General features: G+C 41.5%; 1 protein-coding gene across 1 annotated transcript in view; it reads left to right on the forward strand.

Moving 5' to 3' along the window:
* Nucleotides 1–263: 263 nt before the first annotated feature.
* Nucleotides 264–18,677, forward strand: part of DDX10 (DEAD-box helicase 10) — a gene marked incomplete at its 5' end in the record, with an annotated part of 190,428 nt that continues 172,014 nt past the window's right edge. The window contains 8 exons of the mRNA XM_082337940.1: nt 264–473; nt 9,121–9,181; nt 9,419–9,549; nt 11,254–11,412; nt 11,854–11,974; nt 13,124–13,313; nt 15,722–15,848; nt 17,086–17,248. Of these exons, the coding sequence (XP_082194066.1) occupies nt 264–473; nt 9,121–9,181; nt 9,419–9,549; nt 11,254–11,412; nt 11,854–11,974; nt 13,124–13,313; nt 15,722–15,848; nt 17,086–17,248 (1,162 nt within the window). The remainder of the gene's footprint in view (nt 474–9,120; nt 9,182–9,418; nt 9,550–11,253; nt 11,413–11,853; nt 11,975–13,123; nt 13,314–15,721; nt 15,849–17,085; nt 17,249–18,677) is intronic.

Here is an 18,677-nt window from a genome sequence, read left to right on the forward strand (position 1 = left end):
AACTCTTGTGCTGCTTCTTCACCTCCCCACACACTGGGGAAGGCCCCTGGCGCCCGGGCCGGGCCGAGCCGGGCCGAGCCGGGTCGAGCCGAGCAGGGCCGAGCCGAGCCGAGCCGAGCCGAGCCGAGCCGAGCCGAGCCGGGCCGAGCCGAGCCGAGCCGGGCCGAGCCGAGCCGAGCCGGGCCGAGCCCTCCCCCGGCGGCGCGTCCCGCTGACGCGCTCCGCCTGCGCCCAGCCCCGCCCCCGGCGGCCGTGTGCGTCCCATGCGGGGCGGCGGCGGCAGCATGGGCCGGGCCGGCAGCGATGGCGGCGGCGGGTCGGCGGCGATGGACCCGGTGCGCAGCTTCGAGCGCTGGAAGAAGAAATACACCCGGCGGACGAGGAAGCTGCGGCTGCAGCGCAAGGAGCGGAAGCGGCCCGAGTGGCAGGTGGAGCGGGAGGGCATCGGCCGGCTGGTGCAGCGCTACCCCGAGGTACGGCTGGTGCCGCCGGGCCGGGCCGGGAGCGAGGGGCTTTGCGGGGCCCGGCCGGGTGGGCATGGCGGGGTTGCGGGGGGCGGAGGAGCGGCCCCTCTCCTCGTGTGGTGTGCGGGGATCTGCGAGGGGGGGTCCTGGGAGCTGGCAGGGCTGTTCCTCTGGCTGTTGGCCGTGCCTGTAGGTAACAGGTTTGTTGGGTGACGCTGCTCGTGGCAGGCAGAAGGGCTTTCACTTCCATGAGGCAGGGGTGGTCCCCCCGTTCCCTTCCTTTCTCCCCCCAGGCAGAGGAGGAGGGGGCAGTGGCCGCGGTCCCAGTGGTTCTGGTGGAGGTGACTGGGCGGGCTGTGGAGCGGGCGTAGTCAGACCCTCAGGAGGGGAGTGAGGGGTTGAGAGCGCAGGGGGGAGGAGGAGGAGGAGGAGGTTGAAGCAGATGGCGGGAACCGTTGTCAGCAGCGGCCCGTGGCCCCTCTGACCAGGCAGCACGGATGTCTGGCTGTTGGAGGTGGGACACGTGTGTCTCCATAGAAGGTGCCCTACAGGCAAACACCACGCTAGAAGAGTAGGTTGCTTAACCTCAAGTCAGGAAATAGGTACTTGAATATTAGAGCCAGAGTCAGCGGTGTCGGTTTTGTCACCCAGATTCCCTTGAATTCCTCTGGGAGACGGCCGGCTTTTGAGCCACATTGATTAGTGGAAAGTACTGTAATTGTGAATAACGGCTTAGATGTGCTCTGCCTGTGGTGTTGCTCGATGTCCTGTCAACTTTTGCTGAATTTAAAGCTATTGCTGGGGAGGAGCATGGCCGTTGTACTTGATTACCCAGCACTCAGCATAGCTAATAGTAGAGACTTTTTGGTAGTTGTAATTTGAGCAGAAAATAATGACAAGAGGTACAGAAGAAACATGTCTGTTACCATGAAGAGGTTGTTATAGCTCCTTTGGTTAAGATTCAGCAAGTTAGACTTCTGAAACTTCACACAATCATTGGCTTTACTGATTTGAAAGCAAATGGTATGCTTCCAAAGATGGTCAAATTACTGTTTTGAATCACAGATTATTTCTCAGGGAAAAAAATGGACTTATCATTCATTGTTTGTATGATAAAAATTAAAGATGGTAGCTACATACATGATTAATACATTTTATTGTGGATAAATTTTTGAATTAACTTGTTTTGGCAATATCTTTCTGCTCACTGTAGAAAGAGGACTTAGATGCTGACTGTAAAAGAAGACTATTCTAGTTGTTAGAAACTTGTATTTTTCTGAGTGGGATGATCACTGGTAGGTGTGTGTCTTTCGTTGTGGAATGAAAAACCTCCTACATAACTACAGTACTGTTGGACTGCTTGTTATAACTTAGACGGTTGCCTCTGCATGGTCCCTGGAGGGTGCGTGTCTGAGCAGGAGAGAGAAACTGAGTTAAAGCAACTTTGCAAAGGCTGTGTTCAGAGTTTGAGAACTCTCTGCACAGATCCCAGGGTGGTGGGCTTATTGTTTATGTACCAAATTGCGGTATATATACAATAGATTGCTTTGTATTTCTGTGTATTTGAACACAGACAGGGGGATGTGTAGTGAAATTAATTTTTCGTGTTGTCAGGCCCTAATAGTTTCTACATTTGATAATAGCTTGCATTTAATTGATAATGCCATCTGCAAATTAGGCTGCTGTGTTACCTTAGGGCACTATGGCAATATCTAGCTATTCTTTCTTCTCTGTCTCTTGTTTTGGAGTCCCATCACTGGTCATTTAATACTCTGAGCAGTAGTCTCATAGAGAAAGTGGTTGAGTTCAGGGGATAGCTTTTCTTCTAATGTAGTAGACACATGTTTGCAGAAGCTTAAGTAGTATGTTGCTCCTGTGTACTGAAATTATATGTATATGGTGTGGGTGTATTGAGAGGCAGGAGCAGGATCACCAGAATCATCAACTGGAGGAGATGGTGGCTTTTTGGAGTGGATTACAGCCTCTTTGTCTGTGAGACTGAATGGCCAAACATGACCCCTACTCATCTGTCACTTGCCCTTAGTTGATCTCGATTCATTTGAGGAAGATGATGACAATGAAAAAAATCTAATTGTTTAGAAGGAGGCAGCAAGAATGCTTGAAGTAAAAGATTTATCTTGGGCATTCAGTGTCGGAGATGAAGTGGCAGAAATATTTTGAAAAATTATCTCTGGGAAGCTACCGTCTCCTCCACTTGATGCTGCCTTTGCCTCTTTGTTCTCCCCGTACACAGTGTATATGTTCTTCATATACAGTTTTGCCATATTTATGCTGTATGCATGTATTAAATCCCTACACGCATCCCTATCTATTACATTAGTTCTTATGGGGAAAAGCTGCTTTGCTATATGTCATACCACTCTACAGGAGCGCATCCTTGGCAGGTAGTGGGGTATAACTGTGGTGCTCATAGATGCATGTAAGCAGGAGAGAGGGTTAAAAGGAACACACACAAGCAGTGAGTTAATGAAACAACATTCTTTAAGGGAATGATGTAACCTCTGCTTTTCCACAGTGAGGTCAGTATTCCTTTCTTATCCTCATAAATTTTACAGTGATATATCTGGATTGTGGTAGGTAGATGTGCAATTCTCAGACTTTTTAGGTTGAGTAGTCCCCATTCTGATTTTCTACAGTTGTCTGTTCCTTTACTCCTAGCCTTAAATATTTTGTGTAATATTTAAATGCAGTCATTTTTCCCTGAAACACATCATATGCATTTGATACTTGCATTTAATTTCCACTCATTCTACATAGATTTCTGCTCTGCCTCTGTGTCACCAATGTGGATGTCTGCGCACACATCTATTTCTGGGACATGGGTAATAATTCTGTGTCTCTGTGGAGCTTGGGGCAGCATAGGTAAGGAGTGGGTAGTGGGAGGTTGTGTTTGTGTGTGTATATATAGAGGCTGAAGAAGAGAAGCTGGTAGTGGTCAGGCATGTATCCATCAGAATGAAGACAGAGTAAACATGTTTGTATTAGGATGGTTTTGGGGACTCCTGGTCTCAACTCCTCTGGGGTTTTGCTGTCATCTTGCTCCAGGAGTCTCCTCCCTGTGAACATACAGGTGGATGCCCATCTCGCTTCCTGTCTTCAGTCCTTCATATCTCCTTTTCTAGTCCCTGACCTGGTTTTCCACTTGGTCTGCTGCATTTCTTCCCTATGACCCTGGACCTGGTTATAGTGAGGGTGGGGACTGTGAGGAAGTGCCATGTGCTTGGATCTTCAGGGGTCCCCAGTGAGTTCTGCAGCAGGCAGATCCCTTCTTAGGGACAAGGGAGTTAGAAAGCTCTTTCTTTGGTAAGCTCCTCTCTGTGAGGAGCACTGCCTGGGCTCTCTGGCACGCAGGCTGTGGGTGGGTTAGGTCTTGATGTGCTTTTGTCATCTTGCGTGTGGCATGGAATAGGGGTATCGTGGCTGGTGGATGCAAGAGTATCCACCTTGCCCTCCCTCTTAGAGTATATTGTCTATAATTTCGAGTGTGAGAATGACTGCAATGAATAACCAAGACAAAATTAAACAATAATGAAGAGATGACCAAGATATTTTGTTACTGTTTTGTTTTTTTTTTTTTGTAATTTGTTGACATGGGATGGCGAATGTGTGGCAGCATAGATGGAAAAAGTGAAATTGAGTTTCAATATGTCCAAATCTTGGGACCATTTTCTGTGTTACGTGTTCATAGGTGATCTGTTATCTGTTGATTCAGCGACTTTGTTGCCTAACTGTAAGGCTGTTGATGAATATTGTCTTCTCCATCCAGTTGTGCTCATGAAAAGCATTAACAGCTAACTGATGTGCTGGGGAGCTCTTTGTGTAAACTTCTTTCAGTCTGCTTTACGTCAAATTAGTCAAGTTGGATCAGAGTACCATTTGAAGTATTTGAAATAAGCTGGCTGCTCTCACCTAGAGCAGATTAGAGAGAGCTCACAAGTACAGATTCCCAGCAGATTAGAGCAGGTAATAACTTCTGACAGGGAAACAAACTAAGTAGAAGTTGGTGTTGTTTTCCACTGGTACATGTAGATATGGAATAGATCTATTGGAAGATCTACCTCTAACACCAGTCCTTCTTACTCCTGCCGTTCGGACTTTATTTAAAAATAAACTCATATCTTTGGAGTTTAAGGGTACTACAACAGATCATTCTTGTGCTCCAGGAAGTTTGTAGGGCAGAGAAATAATACAGGAAGCTTTGTGACACGGCCTTTCCTAACATTCCTGTGCCTCGCTCTTCTAATGTGGTTCTCACTTTTTTTCCTTCTTGAACATCTTTAAAAGAGCTAGTCTTATGCATGTAATGATTTTTAAATTGATTTAGAGGAGTTTAAGGTAGAAGAGCGGAACACTATTTGTCTCCTTCGTGATTAACACATCGGTTCTTACTGGGTCATCTAGAGTTAAAAAGAAGTTGACCACTGAAATACTTAAAGCAGCCTTCATTATTTAGAACGATTTCACATTGCTGCCATAGCCCATTTCATGTGTCACAAACCTATTAAAATCTACCCCTTTAGTTGCACATAATGGATTGCTTGAATTCTTTTTGGACGTTAGTAAGACAGTTTTCCCTCCTGTAGGCGTACTGGTTTCCTATGTGGACAGTCTCTTGGTTGAAATTAAACTAAACCTGTACACATCACTGAGTTGTGATCCTTTAGAATGCAAAATAGTAAGACTGGGAATTAGCCCAATATACTATCACTATCACATGTGATACGTGATGTCTTCAAAATTATCAGCTGAACTTGGAAATATTTGTCAGAAATTCCAATTTGTGAAAGTCAAAAAAACCCCCTTTTTTGTGGTGATTTCTGATAGGAGTTTTACCCCCTCCCAGGAATGTACTAGTTTAAAGTACATGCTTCTCAGCACAAGTAGGTTTTATAAAAATAATTCACCTTTAAGTTTTCTAAGTAATGTTTGGCAAAAGTTTGATTGCTCTGCTGGGACACAGTGAAAGTTTGAAATCTACCTTGCAAGAGCTTAGTCTTAAAATAAGTCAAAAATGGATTTTAATAAGGGTGTTACTACCTTTTATGTAGAGATCAAATTCATGCATTAAATTACTTTTCTTGTTTTTACTAGAGAGAACTAGGCTGAAAAGAGTAGTGTTGTGATCTAGGTGCTTTAAACAGGTATAAACCCTCAGGAAAAAAATAGTTTCGTTTTCTGTAATAGGCAGAGCCTGCAGAAGGCTTGGTACTTCAAGGAGATACAAGGCTGATCTGACAGCTCAGTAGCTCTTCATTTGAGGCTGCCTCTGGAATTGTTATCACAAGTTGTCAGGAACGTCTAAGGGCCACTTTGCTTGGTCCCTGCGTTGGGAGATTTCTGTTCAGCAGTCTGTTAGAGATAAACGATACCCATTAGAAATGCACAACATGTGTAAGCTCTGAGTTTGACATTTGGAAATCTCAGTTTATGGATGCTGGTCAGTATGAATTCAAAGCTGTGTAGTCTACCTTCCTCTTCATCTGCTCAGGCTTTATAGCTACAGTAGTCTCTCTATTTTTGTTTTTTCTCTCCTGGGTTCTGTGGTTTTTTCTGTCCTGCTGCTATTGATTGTTGTGAACTTTGCCAGTGGAAGCTGTTCCACATCTTTTGATGACCTATCAGCTAGAACAGACTTGAAAGTATTACATTTTTCTTAAGATCTCCACTTGACATCTCAGCATTTTTGTAAATCAGCCAACTCAGGGACTCAAACACATGCTCTTGGGGGTTTTGTGTGTGTGTGTGCGCACGCATGTGATTAACAGCTCTCAAGTATGCTGTAGAGGTGGATGTGTACAGAGAAGTAAATGAGTAGGTGTTAGGACAATGAATTACTTTTTTAGTATGTTTTGTACCCTGTAGGGCAGCTTTAAAAAGTTAAGTATACCAAGTGCTAGAGATTGGTGAATCTGGTGAGCCTCAGGACATAAATGGACTCTTCTTGTCCCAGTCAGGTGGATCAAGATTGCTGCAGTTCTGGGTCCCCAAGTCCAGCCTGCAGTGAGGGTGAGCATGTGTTCCCAGCAGGTGTGCAGGTGTGCACACACGCATGGCCAGCCACAGGTGAACACGACAGAGCAGTGCCTTTATCAGCACCTGTGCAGACACACGCGCACACAGTGCTTGCACACATGTGAACAGCACGGGCGGCACGTACTGGTCCTCTCTGTCTGGTCAGGATTAACGTCTGCTAGTGAAATGCGTACCCACACATGGAAAATGGGTCTCTCCAGCAGCTGGCATTAGCTCCTCAGTCCGCCCCAGAGCTGGCCTCAGGCCCCGGTTTCCCCAGGTGCCGGCACCGGCGCCCTCCAGCCTCTGGGGTTCGTGGTCCCGCTCCAGTTGCCAGCACTCGGCTCTCGCTGCTGCCCACCAGTCTGGCTTGGAGGCTGCTGGTGGTCTCTCACACGAGCTCAGACTAGATGGTGTGCCTGCACAGAATGTGGATGGAAAGAATGTAAGAGTAATTGTTATTAGTAGTAAATAATTATTTACATCATTCTATCAGAATATTAAGTAAGACTGTAGGGCTGGCTGTGGTGATGGGGTGCAGGCCCCGGTCAGACAAGCGTACTGACCAGCCAGCTGTTACCCAGGACCAGTGCCTTTTATCCCCTTTTCCCTCTATTTTCTCACACTGGTTCCTCCCCAGTCGACCTTGTTCCCTCCCTTTCCCTGCCGTTGATCCTTCCCCTAAACATCCCATAACAAGTCTTGCACATTCCCACAACCCCTTTAATACACCTTACGAGAAGTTGTACAACGTCCCCAAATGCTTTTCCCCTGCAGCCCCCCGTGAGCCCCACACCCCCGCCAGCCTGGGGAGGGGGTGGCCCCGCTGGCTCCTCAGTGGGGTTCGCCCAGGGACCGTGGGCTGACCCCTCTCCTCCGATGGTCCCAGGGTGCTTTAACTTGATGTGCAGCGAGGACATCGGTGAGGCTGCTTCCCTGGTGCTGTTTCACTGATTCTCTTGGGGTCTTTGTGTTCGCAGCAATTAATTGTTAATAACACAACCTAATGCTAAGTACATGCAAATAAATCTTGATGCAAGAACTGTAGAGTCAAAATGGAAAAGTGGAGTGGGGAAGAAATGTGTTTGTTATCTGGAGCTATTTCCCAAAGCGTTTGTTTACCAGGCCTTTACCCTGCAGAACATTTACCTGCTTTTGTGATGTCCGATCTCATACAGCAGCTGGAATACACTTCATCCTCATTGCATCAAGGGATTTGAAAATACAGGTGGAGAGCTTAGCTCTAGTAAGGTTGTAGGGAGGCTGCCAGCAGTGTTTGCATGAGGTCCTTGCAGATGAAGGAGTCTGCCTTTATGGATGGGAGCCGTAAGCGTTAAATGGTTAAGGGTGCGGGTGAGCTTCTCTTTTTCAGGAAGATAAGGGCTGTGTACTTTGCAGCATAGTAATGTTTTTTCCTTAATCTGGAATGGTTATAAAAGAAGGGAGGTAAGAACTCCGAGTTCCATTTTATGGGATATGACTGTCATTACTGCATTTACAGTAGCCTCCAAAAACAAACTGCTCCTCTGTGGATATTCCCAGGAAAATTAATTTATGCTTAGTGTGCATGAATCATAAATGCAGTACTCGTTGAAGCCACACAGAAATATGAAATAATTGGCTAGTTATGTGTTTTGCCGTAGATGTTTTCTTATAATCTCTATTGGCAGTTAGTCTGACTGGGGCAGTTTTGGAGAAAAAGGCTACAGAAGTTCTGATTTTTGGAGATACTGTATGTATGTGAAATGCTTAGCATGAGGTTTAATTGCAAGTTATGTCTTGGGCTTGTGGCATGCTGCATTGCGGAAAATGTAGACCTTGCTTGCATACTGCAGTATCTTTTTAAAATGCGATTTTTAAAAAAATTTAAAAATTTTTCTGAAGAACACTGCATCCAGTTTTGGACCCCCTAATAAGAAAAAGACATCAATAAAGTGGATGCAGTTCAGTGGAGGGCCATTGAAACGGTGCTCCAGCCTCGGAGGACTTGCCCTGTGAGGAGAGGCTGGGGGAGACGGGCTTCTCAGTCTGTAGCAGAGATGGCTTTGGGGTTGGGACGGGACCTTACAGAAGCCCCTGGTGCCCCTGGGGAGATCATTGAGGAGATGGTGCAGGGTGGAAGAATGAGAGACAACTGGTGTAAGTTGACAGAAGAGAGGCTCAGCCTGGAACGCTTTTTGCCCATGGGGACAGTCAAGCAGAGGCACGGGTTGCCCAGAGAAGCTGTCCAGTCTCTGTCCTTGAGCGATTTCAAGACTGGACTGGAAGAAGCCCTGAGCAGCCTGATCTGACCGCAGAGCCGACCTGCTGTGAGGAGGGGGTTGGAGCAGAGGCCTCCTGAGGTCCCTTTCAGCCTAAATTGTTTTGTGATTTTGTGATGATCTGAGCTTTAAATTGCACTGTTAGCCTGCATGATTAAAGTATATATTATTACTTACTAAACAGATTATGGTAGAAGAGCGGTTTGGCTCTGGTCAAACTAGTAGAGATTGCCTGACCAGCTAACTTGGATCAGGTCATACTGAACTACTGCATATTTATGTTAACAGTAACTTAAAGAATGCTATTTAATTTCTCTGTTATGCTTAGATTGTAAGTACTGATTAAGCTTATTTTGTTTCAGATAAATGCAAGTGAAATTCAAAGATTTTCAGATTTTCCATTGTCAAAGAAAACCCTGAAAGGTGAGTACAAAAGTTTTCTTTGGAAAGCAATTTAAGTAAAAACGAATGTATTATTTATCTGCATCTGAATTTTTTTTTGCTTTAAACTAAGTTTTAGATAAGTATTGCCATGTACAGTGTTTTCTAAATGGAGGAATACAGCTCTGGGCAAGACAAAAATAAAGATTTTTTTTTTTTTTCTTTTTTTTTTTCCTTCCCCTCCCACACTCTCTTCTATTCCCACACTGCAAATACTAGGATTGCAGGAAGCTCAGTATCGTGTGGTAACGGAGATACAGAGGCAAACCATAGGTTTGGCTTTACAAGGTAAAGATATACTTGGAGCTGCAAAGACTGGATCAGGCAAAACCTTGGCTTTTATTGTCCCAGTAAGTAATTTACATCCTTCCATGTGTACTTAAAGCGAGTTATCTGGGAAGTATTGGATGTCAAACAGCTTAGATTAATAGATCCTGGGAGAAAAGTTATAGTTCCACCGATCTAAATGTTCCAAGAAAGCCAAGATACTAATTTAATAAAGCTGCTTGAGGTTCTGAAAGAAGTATATTTTTGGCCCTAGGAATATTCTGACACTTAGAAATTCTATTTTGATCCTTACATTAGTAGACCCTGTGTGATTTAGAAAGTGCTTTGTTTTTCTCTCAGGAATCTGTTTTCCTGGTGCAACTTTTGTTGTACAATTCTTTTAAAATTTGAAAACTAGGTGTATGGAATAGAATGGTGAAATTTCTTTACTTCCTTAGACTTTTTTTAGATGAGTGGTTTTCACCCCTTTAAAATTTTAGGATTTGGACCTTATATAGCAAACTTAAGCTTAGTGATTGTGGACTTCCATTTTCTTGTTGTCTTTTGTGGACTCCTTAGAAATCACTTCCAGGTGCAAGCAGGAAAACAGGATGAAAATCGCTGTCATGGATAATACATATTTGACTGTTTTACTCAAAACATCATGCTCTACATTTCATTTCTTCAAGTTGAAAGTATAATTGAAACGTTTGCTTGAAGTGCACATCTAAGTGGATACAAACCCCATCATGTTATGATTAGATAAAGGGAAAAAGAAATGTCATTTTGATTATGGAGGGTTTTTTGGTTTAAACATTACTTGCATTTTTGTAAGCATAAATTTCTTTGGAGCCTATCCTGTCAGTAACTGTGGGAACAGTAGTAGGTGTTTTGAATACCCTCTCTAGTTGAGAAGATTTATGCTTTATGCTGTTTTTTTAAAGTTTATTTTTTATTAGTAAAGAATAAAAAAAAAATAGGTGGCTTCAAAAGATGGTCTTGTGAACTTGAGAAACAAAAGTGAGATTGCTCAATTAGTTAATCTAGGAGCAGAAGTACTTTGTTTTACAGACTTTATTGTAAAACAGTTTTAGGGGAGAAAAGTGGTAAGAGAGGAGCTGGAGAGATGAAGAGTGAAAAAAAATTAATTATGCCAGGATGCTTAACAGCCTTCAGTATTTCAGAATGCTTCAGGTATTCATACCTATGAAATCTTTGTGTTAGGATTAGCTGACTAAGACAGCGTTTCTACAGTGTGAATTCATAAGAGGAGGAATAATCCTGGTCTGAGGTTTATGGCAACTTATGCTTTGTATGTAGCATGTGTGGATAGTACTGCTTCAAGTCTATAACTGGAATTTAAGCTGCAATAATTGACTTTCTTCTAGTTGCTCATTCTGTTTCTGGTTCCTGCAAAACCTTATGAGCAGGGAAGTTTCTCATGTTTTTCTACATCTGATTTCTATTCTTGTATAAATGATTAAGGCTTAATTTCCAGAATTTAGCAGAGTAGGATTAATTGTGCAGTAAAATGTTTACGATTTACCACCCATTCCTGCCTGTCATAGATTGTTACTGGGGAACTTTGCTACAGCAAGTTTAATTACCATCAGTTAGAATTGGTATGTAATCAAACTATGTGAAATGTATACTAATGTTCAAGTCATTATTTTAATTAGCATGGCTTTATCTTTTTTTTTTTAATAACACTTTTTATTACAAATTTGTTGTTGTTACATATTTTGCTTCTGACTTTTTTATAATGAAAATGCGGTAATTTTTTTCAGGCTTTGGAACTCCTGTATCGCAATCAGTGGACTTCAGCTGATGGACTGGGAGTTTTGATAATATCACCTACCCGGGAGCTGGCATATCAAACCTTCAAGGTTCTGCGTAAAGTGGGAAGGCATCATGAGTTCTCAGCTGGCCTTATCATTGGAGGAAAGGTTTGTCCTCTCTTGGAGTTTGCTGTATGGAAGCATAAATGAGTGCTATATTAAGTGCTAGTTTAGGAAGGAAACCCTGGAAATGAAAAATGAGGGAAGAGAGTAGTTAATGGGAACCTATCAATGACCCACTCGTTTTCCTGTCTGTGTCTTTTGAAGCTTTTGCATATTTACAGTCTTTCCAGGCTAAATGACTGGATGGACCTTCCTGCCAAGTCTTCCAGGACTATCCTGTTAATTTAGATTATTCTGAAATACTTTTTGCTCAAGCCGCAAGTGTGAGCAAGCTGAAGAAATTGTGATATCTCTGTAGAAAGAGGAAGGGCTGATCCTTGACTATTCTTTCTAAAAACTATAAATAGGTTAAGCTGGCCTGGTCATGTCTGGTACCGGGCTTCTAGTGTGAACAGCTAGAGCTAAGCTGGTTTAACTCCTTTTCAGGATCTGAAAGAAGAGTCTGAAAGAATCCACCACATAAATATGCTAATTTGCACTCCAGGACGGCTTCTACAGCACATGGATGAAACTTCATATTTCTATGCATCTGATCTGCAAATGTTGAGTAAGTTTTTTGAGTACTTCAGTACTCAGAAATATTTTGCAACAGTTCATAATTGTGTGGAGCACTTCCTTGGGTAAAAAGTTTATCCTAGTCATGGTATGTAGATGAAATGGCATTTAAGTTCACACATGTACAAATTAAAATAGAAAACAGGAAAACCCTTTTGTTGTGTGTACTTTCTCTCAAACAGTTGCTGAGCATGCCTTCCTTAGGATGATAAGAACAAGTAGGTGAGTTAGTAAGGAACCCAAAACCAAAAGTAGTATCCCATATAATCCTTTAGATCTGTCTTGGCTAATGCTGGCCTTTGCTTTCTGGCTGTGGTTCTTGTGTTTTTCCTGACATGATAATTAACTACATGGAATATCCATTGTGGTGTGTGTATTTCGGGCCAGTTCTAGAAAACACTTTTCTTTTAATTTTAAGACAGATTGCTGCTCCTTTCATTATTTTGTTAGCATTGTTAACATTGTTTCTTTTCATCCTTCCAACTTGAATAAAAATCTCAGTGTAATGAAAAGGTTTGCCTGCCACTAAGAACTGCATAATCTTTAGCATAGCTTGAGGAACTTAGAAGCAATTAAGAAGCTAATGGAGCTGATAAAATGTGAAATTACGCTTGCTACACTTAGTACAATTCATGGCAGTTACACAAGAATTGCATTAAACGTAGGCCGTTTTCTTAAACAGTGTAGCACAGCGACAAAGCTTTATTCCTTATGTTTTAATGCTAAATTCAGCTTAGGTACAGGAGAGTCTGTTTTCCTCTGTCATGAATAGTACAGCACTGTTTTATATTCCATGCTTTTGTTTCAGTAATAGGACAGGGAGTTTGTAATTTGTAGTCTGTCTGCAAATTGCTGAACCGTTTACTTGAAATGCTGATCTTTTATGCTTCAGCATGTGAAACTGAGGGCTGTAGTGCATAGATTATGGGAAATACTATGACTTCTATTGCAGTTTTTTAAAAACATATTTTATGGAGTACATGGATATCTAAAGAGAATCCTGTCATATACAGTAATTAAGCTAATTTCTGCAGTTTAGGTAGGCATGGATTTTTGTACTATATGGATTTGATGTATGGGTTTTTTTTTTAATATAAATAAAGCTAAAACCAGATTTTCTCAAATCTATCTCTCAACTCAGTTCTTGATGAAGCTGATAGAATTCTAGACATGGGGTTTGCTGATACAATGAATGCAATCATAGAAAATCTACCTAAGAAACGCCAGACCTTGCTTTTTTCTGCAACACAAACAAAATCCGTGAAGGATCTTGCACGGCTGAGTCTGAAAGATCCAGAATATGTTTGGGTTCATGAGAAAGCCAAATTCAGGTATGTTGGGATAATTTTCTTTTTTCTGTGGTGGTTAAACAGATGTTGATCCTACTTAACTGCTTCTCTGACTGTCAGTTCCTTGAATCAGAAGTTAAGAAGTCGTGCGTCCTCCTTCCTGCAGTGTCTGATCCTGTTGTGTGCCTTCCTGAAAGCAAGGAATTTCCAGATAAGAGGGTACTAGTTCTGACTGATGCATTACAGGGAGGCTGAATCTGCAATTTCCTTGTAGCTCCTCAGGCAGCTTCGCAGACTGGAAATTTTCTTCTTCAGGAGCAAGCCCCAGAGTGGATTATAGCCTGGATGGAGTAGCGTCCTGGCTGTAGCACTTGCTTCTGAATTGCTACTTTTTTTTTTTTTTGGCTTCCTTACCTCCTGTGTGTGCATGCTTACTGTGCAAAACCACCAGATGTGTTGCAGAAATATAATTCTTCCGCGTGCAGTTGATAAATCTGGCTTTCCAAGGAAATGCTACTCTGTTGGGAAAATGCAGAATGACAGTCTTGTTTGTGTATTCAATATTAGGTGCCCAAAGAAAAGCATGTGACATTAGAGTCATAGAATGGTTTGGGTTGGAAGGGACCTTTAAAGGTCATCTAGTCCAACCACCTTGCAATAAGCAGGGACATCTACAACTAGATCAGGTTGCTCAGAGCCCTGTCCAACCTGACCTTGAATGTTTCCAAGGATGGGGCATTTACCACCTCTCTGGGCAACCTGTTCCAGTGTTTCACCAATTAGTCCATGTGCAGTAAGTCTTGTGGCTTCCTGACGTGCTGAATTTACTGTGCACACAAATAAATTTGTCATGCCATGCAGTTTGGATCAGAATGGGAAGGCCTTGTGAGAAGTGAAGTATGTGGTCTGCCAAGCTCAAAAAATCCAATGTGTCACTAAATGAAAAAAATACGCACGTTGTTTTTTGGCATGTTTTTTTTCTTTTGAAATCTAAGTGAAGAAACTTATTTAATATTTTTGCATTTCTGTGGATTCTGTCACCTAAGTGTGAAATTGCATATGAAAACGTATGATTTTTTTTTTCCCTGCTTTTCTATGAAGCATGCATATATTTCCATATGTAAGATGCAGGAGAAAGGTGAAGCACAGTGGTAAAAATGGCTTTCCCAAAAGCAAATGAGAAATCATCAGCAATCAACAGCAGAACCAGGTTGAATCCTGAGGCAGTTTTAACTACTTGATTTGATTATCTCTGCATTGTACTGCAAATACCTTTTTTTAATCAGTAGTACTATCAAAGGTATCTTAAATAAGTGTGATTGCCAGAAAAAATTGTGTGGCTAACATGCGCTTAGCAGAAGTACATAGTCTTCATTTTGAGGACTGACTATACATCTATTTCACAGATCTTGCATTTTTTTGTGAAGTCTATTTTAAATTACTCTTTTAATATTTGGGAGTGTGCAATTAGATAGTAAGCTGAATCAAAAAAAAGGAAAGTATTCACATGCTTTAGAATTTACTGCCTTAGTTTACAATAGGTTATTGCCTTCTGAAAACAGTTTCGTCTGAAGGACTTACAAAGCAAAAGGTGCTGGGGCATAATTCAAATTGATTGGCAGAATAAAAACTGGAGTAGTGTCTTGTAATTTCATCCTCCCAAGTGGCACCTTTAATAAAATAATTTTTAATACCCTTGGTCTGTTTAGGGTGAAGCAGAGGAACTGTGAGAGATGAGCATTTAGATGTATTTCAAGGAGAAATATGCCAAAGAACATTTTTTTTTTAGCTTAGTTTATTTTATTTTGTAAAGAACAGAAAGGTGAGTTAAGACGACAATTCAGAGCTTTACAAAGTCACTTTACATGTCAGGGTGTAATCAGTAGAAGTACATCAGTGCTCATTTTTGTACGTGATTAGACTGTGTTTTGACATTGCCTTAAGCACAACTGATGCTTTAATAGGACTAATAGACAAAATTGCATTTTAAGTCAAGGCAATTTTAATGTCGCTGCTTAGACATGGGAAGAGCTTGACTTGCTAGTAGTAAATGAATTTAGAAGTAATGTCAAAAGCCGTTCCCTCCTCCCCACTGGCTTTTAGCAAGGAAATAGATTCATCTTTCAAGAGTAGCTTTCTAGTGGGGCTGCTAAGATTTGTTCCTCAAAGTGGGACAACTTTCCAGCTTGACTTTTTTTGTGTGTGTTGGTTTTTTTTTTGTGGTTTTTTTTTTTTTTTTCCATTCTCCTTTTTCTGGGTATTTGCCACACACTCTTGACTTAAAAGAAAGGAGAGGAAGCTCTGTAAATATTGTATAGGTATTGTATAGATATTTTATGCCTGTATATTCTCTCTCTTCTCTTCTTTTCTTTCTCATTTTAATGATACGGGAACTAATGGTATCTAAATGTATTTTTTGGTTTTTTTTTGTTTGTTTGTTTTTTTTTTAGTACCCCAGCAACTTTGGATCAGAACTACGTTGTTTGTGAACTTCAGCAAAAAGTAAACATGTTATACTCTTTCCTGAGAAGTCACTTGAAAAAGAAGACCATTGTGTTTTTTGCAAGCTGTAAAGAGGTATGGCTATTCCCCTTCTTCCCCTGTACCATTTTAAAACTGTTAAGATATTCACGTAGATGTAAAGGCACCAGAGAGGTGAGATTGTGGACTAGTTTGCAACAGGAGGTTGGGGGAGGAACCGAACATCACCTACTCCTGTGGGTATGTCACGCAGGGCCTGGCTGCTGGGAAGCTCAGCGACCCAGGCTCGATGCAGGAAGGTCCTGGAGATCTCAGTGTACTCAGCCATTTTTTGTGCTCTGATGTTAAAAATGAATGCTAAAAGTTATGTCACTAAGGGCTAGCTGTTTCACTTTTGTCTCATGGCACATTTTGTAGTTGGGTTACAGAGTATTTTAATAGTTGTACCTACTTTCTTTATGAGCTTTTAAATCTGCCTATATAAGAAATTGTAATTGTGAAATAGTGCCGGGAAAGGTTTTTCTTATGGTTATATAGCAAGTGATTCTTCAAATATCTACTTGTATAAATGTTCTGGGACTATTCTGTTGAAGTTATTTGTATGTGTTTGTATGGCACAGGTATTTATTCCCATAACTACTGCATGTGTTGAATATTTTGCAACATACAATAGTGTAGTAAATATTCATTGCAATTCTTCCACTTGTACAAGAGGTTACAGTATTTTTGTTGTTCTGCAGTTGGCTGGTGAGTACAGTGAGGTGGTAGGCTTAGTTGTACAGAAATTCTCTGAGCTGCAGCTGTACTGCAATATATGCAGTTTCTGTAACCATTTTCTTAAAAAAATATTAGATAGCTACCTGCTGTAAAATAATGCTGCATCATGGTACTGTATGTAAGAGTAAACAGACTGCTTTTATAACGGAAGCTGTTGAAGCTTGAAATAGTAAACCAAGTCTGTGCAGACAGCTTTGAGTGCAAGCACAAGACACAGCACCCCTCCAGTGTTGCCTAAAAGCAGTGCTTCTGGTGGACTTTTGGTACTTCGGTCCCTTGTGTACAGCCTAACTAGTCATGTCCCAAGGTGTTCTTGCTGTTACCTACTCTGGTTCCTTTTGGGAAGTGCCATCAAAAGGCATGCCAATCTTGTGCCACAGTTCATTTCCTCTTTTAGTACCTGGGCGTGTGACAAAGTCTCAAAATAGCATCTCTTGTGTCTGATGTGGAGAAAAGTGCGTTTTCTGTGATGGGCTAAGTCAGTTGTTATATACTGGGTATGATCTTAAGTTTAACATTGCACGGTAATTTCCCCCCGCCTCGATTTGTTGGGTAGGTCCAGTATCTCTTCAGAGTGTTCTGTAAGCTTCAGCCTGGTCTCCCTGTACTGGCACTCCATGGCAAGCAGCAACAGATGAAGAGAATGGAAGTCTACACTTGTTTTGTTCGGAAAAAGGCAGCAGTACTTTTTGCTACAGATATTGCAGCTCGTGGCCTGGGTATGTATCCACAGAAGCAACAGTTATTCACAAAGTGATCATCTAGCCCTGTTGAGACTTTATCAGTGATAGTATGCTCAGAAGACCAACCTGGTTTGTAAGAAATGAAGCTGTAGTTTGCTTAAGAGCTCATTAGGGTGTCTCAGAAGAGACATGCTTCTTAGAGTTCTACTGTTTCTTTACTGAAGAGGCCAACTTCATTTGTGCTTATTTTTTCTTTTTGTCCCCAAAAGACCTATGTTGTCACTAGTTTTGTAATGGCATTTGTTAGTGAGGTAGTCGGTGGGAGCTGTCATTTATTTATTTGTTAAAGTCTGTAGACAATCTAGTTTTTCCAGCCATGTTCTGTGACAAATATCTGGAACAAGGGAAAATGGAAATAGTAATGTATTTGCTTTACTACATGCCTTAAGGCAAGATTTTAGCAGTTTTAAGTATTTCTGATGTGTCTGTATCCTCTGGGTTATTCCAAAGGATATGAAAAATTACTAACCTACCAGGATGTGGAAATGAAAACCTGAAAGAATTTTAATGTCTGAACTATGAATGGCATTATAGGACTGTATTCTTAAGGAGGCAGAAAAATAGATGAGGGAAAAAGCAAGAATATTTATAGGACCTATTTTGGCTTGAGTTTCTTTCCTCTGGTCATTACCTGCTGAATTATGATTTACTTCTTTATATTTTCAGTGGATACTTTGGACTTTTTTTTTTTTTAATTGTTTAGTACTTGGAGGCATTTAGGCATGACACAAGAATGTTTTCCGGAGTCTACTTGTTCTTTCAGATAGTAAACTCCGTTGTCCAAAATGTAAGGTTTTGTCAGTATGCTACAAAAGGAAGGAATGTGCTCTAAAAACTGAAGGCGGAAATGAAAACTGTTTATCATACCTTCTACACTGCTGAAATCTCACTAGCGAGGATCTAAAGTGGGTATGGCTGTTTGGGTTTAGAGTGTAGGTGTAATTGTGGAATACAGCATAGCTACAGACTTGGTCAGGAAGTAACACAAACTTACTCAAATGCAAAGCATGCTGCTGCTGGATGAAGTGCAGCACTGAGAAAATGCTTATTAATAATTATCATTCACATTCAATGTTGACTTCTTTATCAGGCTTAGTCACTCCTTCCCGTCTTTGAGAGGGACTATGATATTTCTGTATATGGACAACTGAAGTAGCACTGTCTTGCCACAGCTAACTTCAAACACCGGTGGTGTAGGATATTGATACTGTAGGTGAAAAGTGGGTCAGATATTGTTATTTAATTATTAAATGTAGTGGTGTTTTATCATGTGTGTGACACAAAACATGTCAGTTCTTGTCAAGTGTGAAATTCTGTTCCATTCAGTGTACTGTCATAATTTAGGAAATGAAGACACCATTAATTTTAGCTTTCTTTGATGAAGAGGAGGATTGTTTATGATATG

This window comes from Platalea leucorodia (assembly GCF_965183815.1).
Source record: "Platalea leucorodia genome assembly, chromosome: 2".
Taxonomy (NCBI): Eukaryota; Metazoa; Chordata; class Aves; order Pelecaniformes; family Threskiornithidae; genus Platalea; species Platalea leucorodia.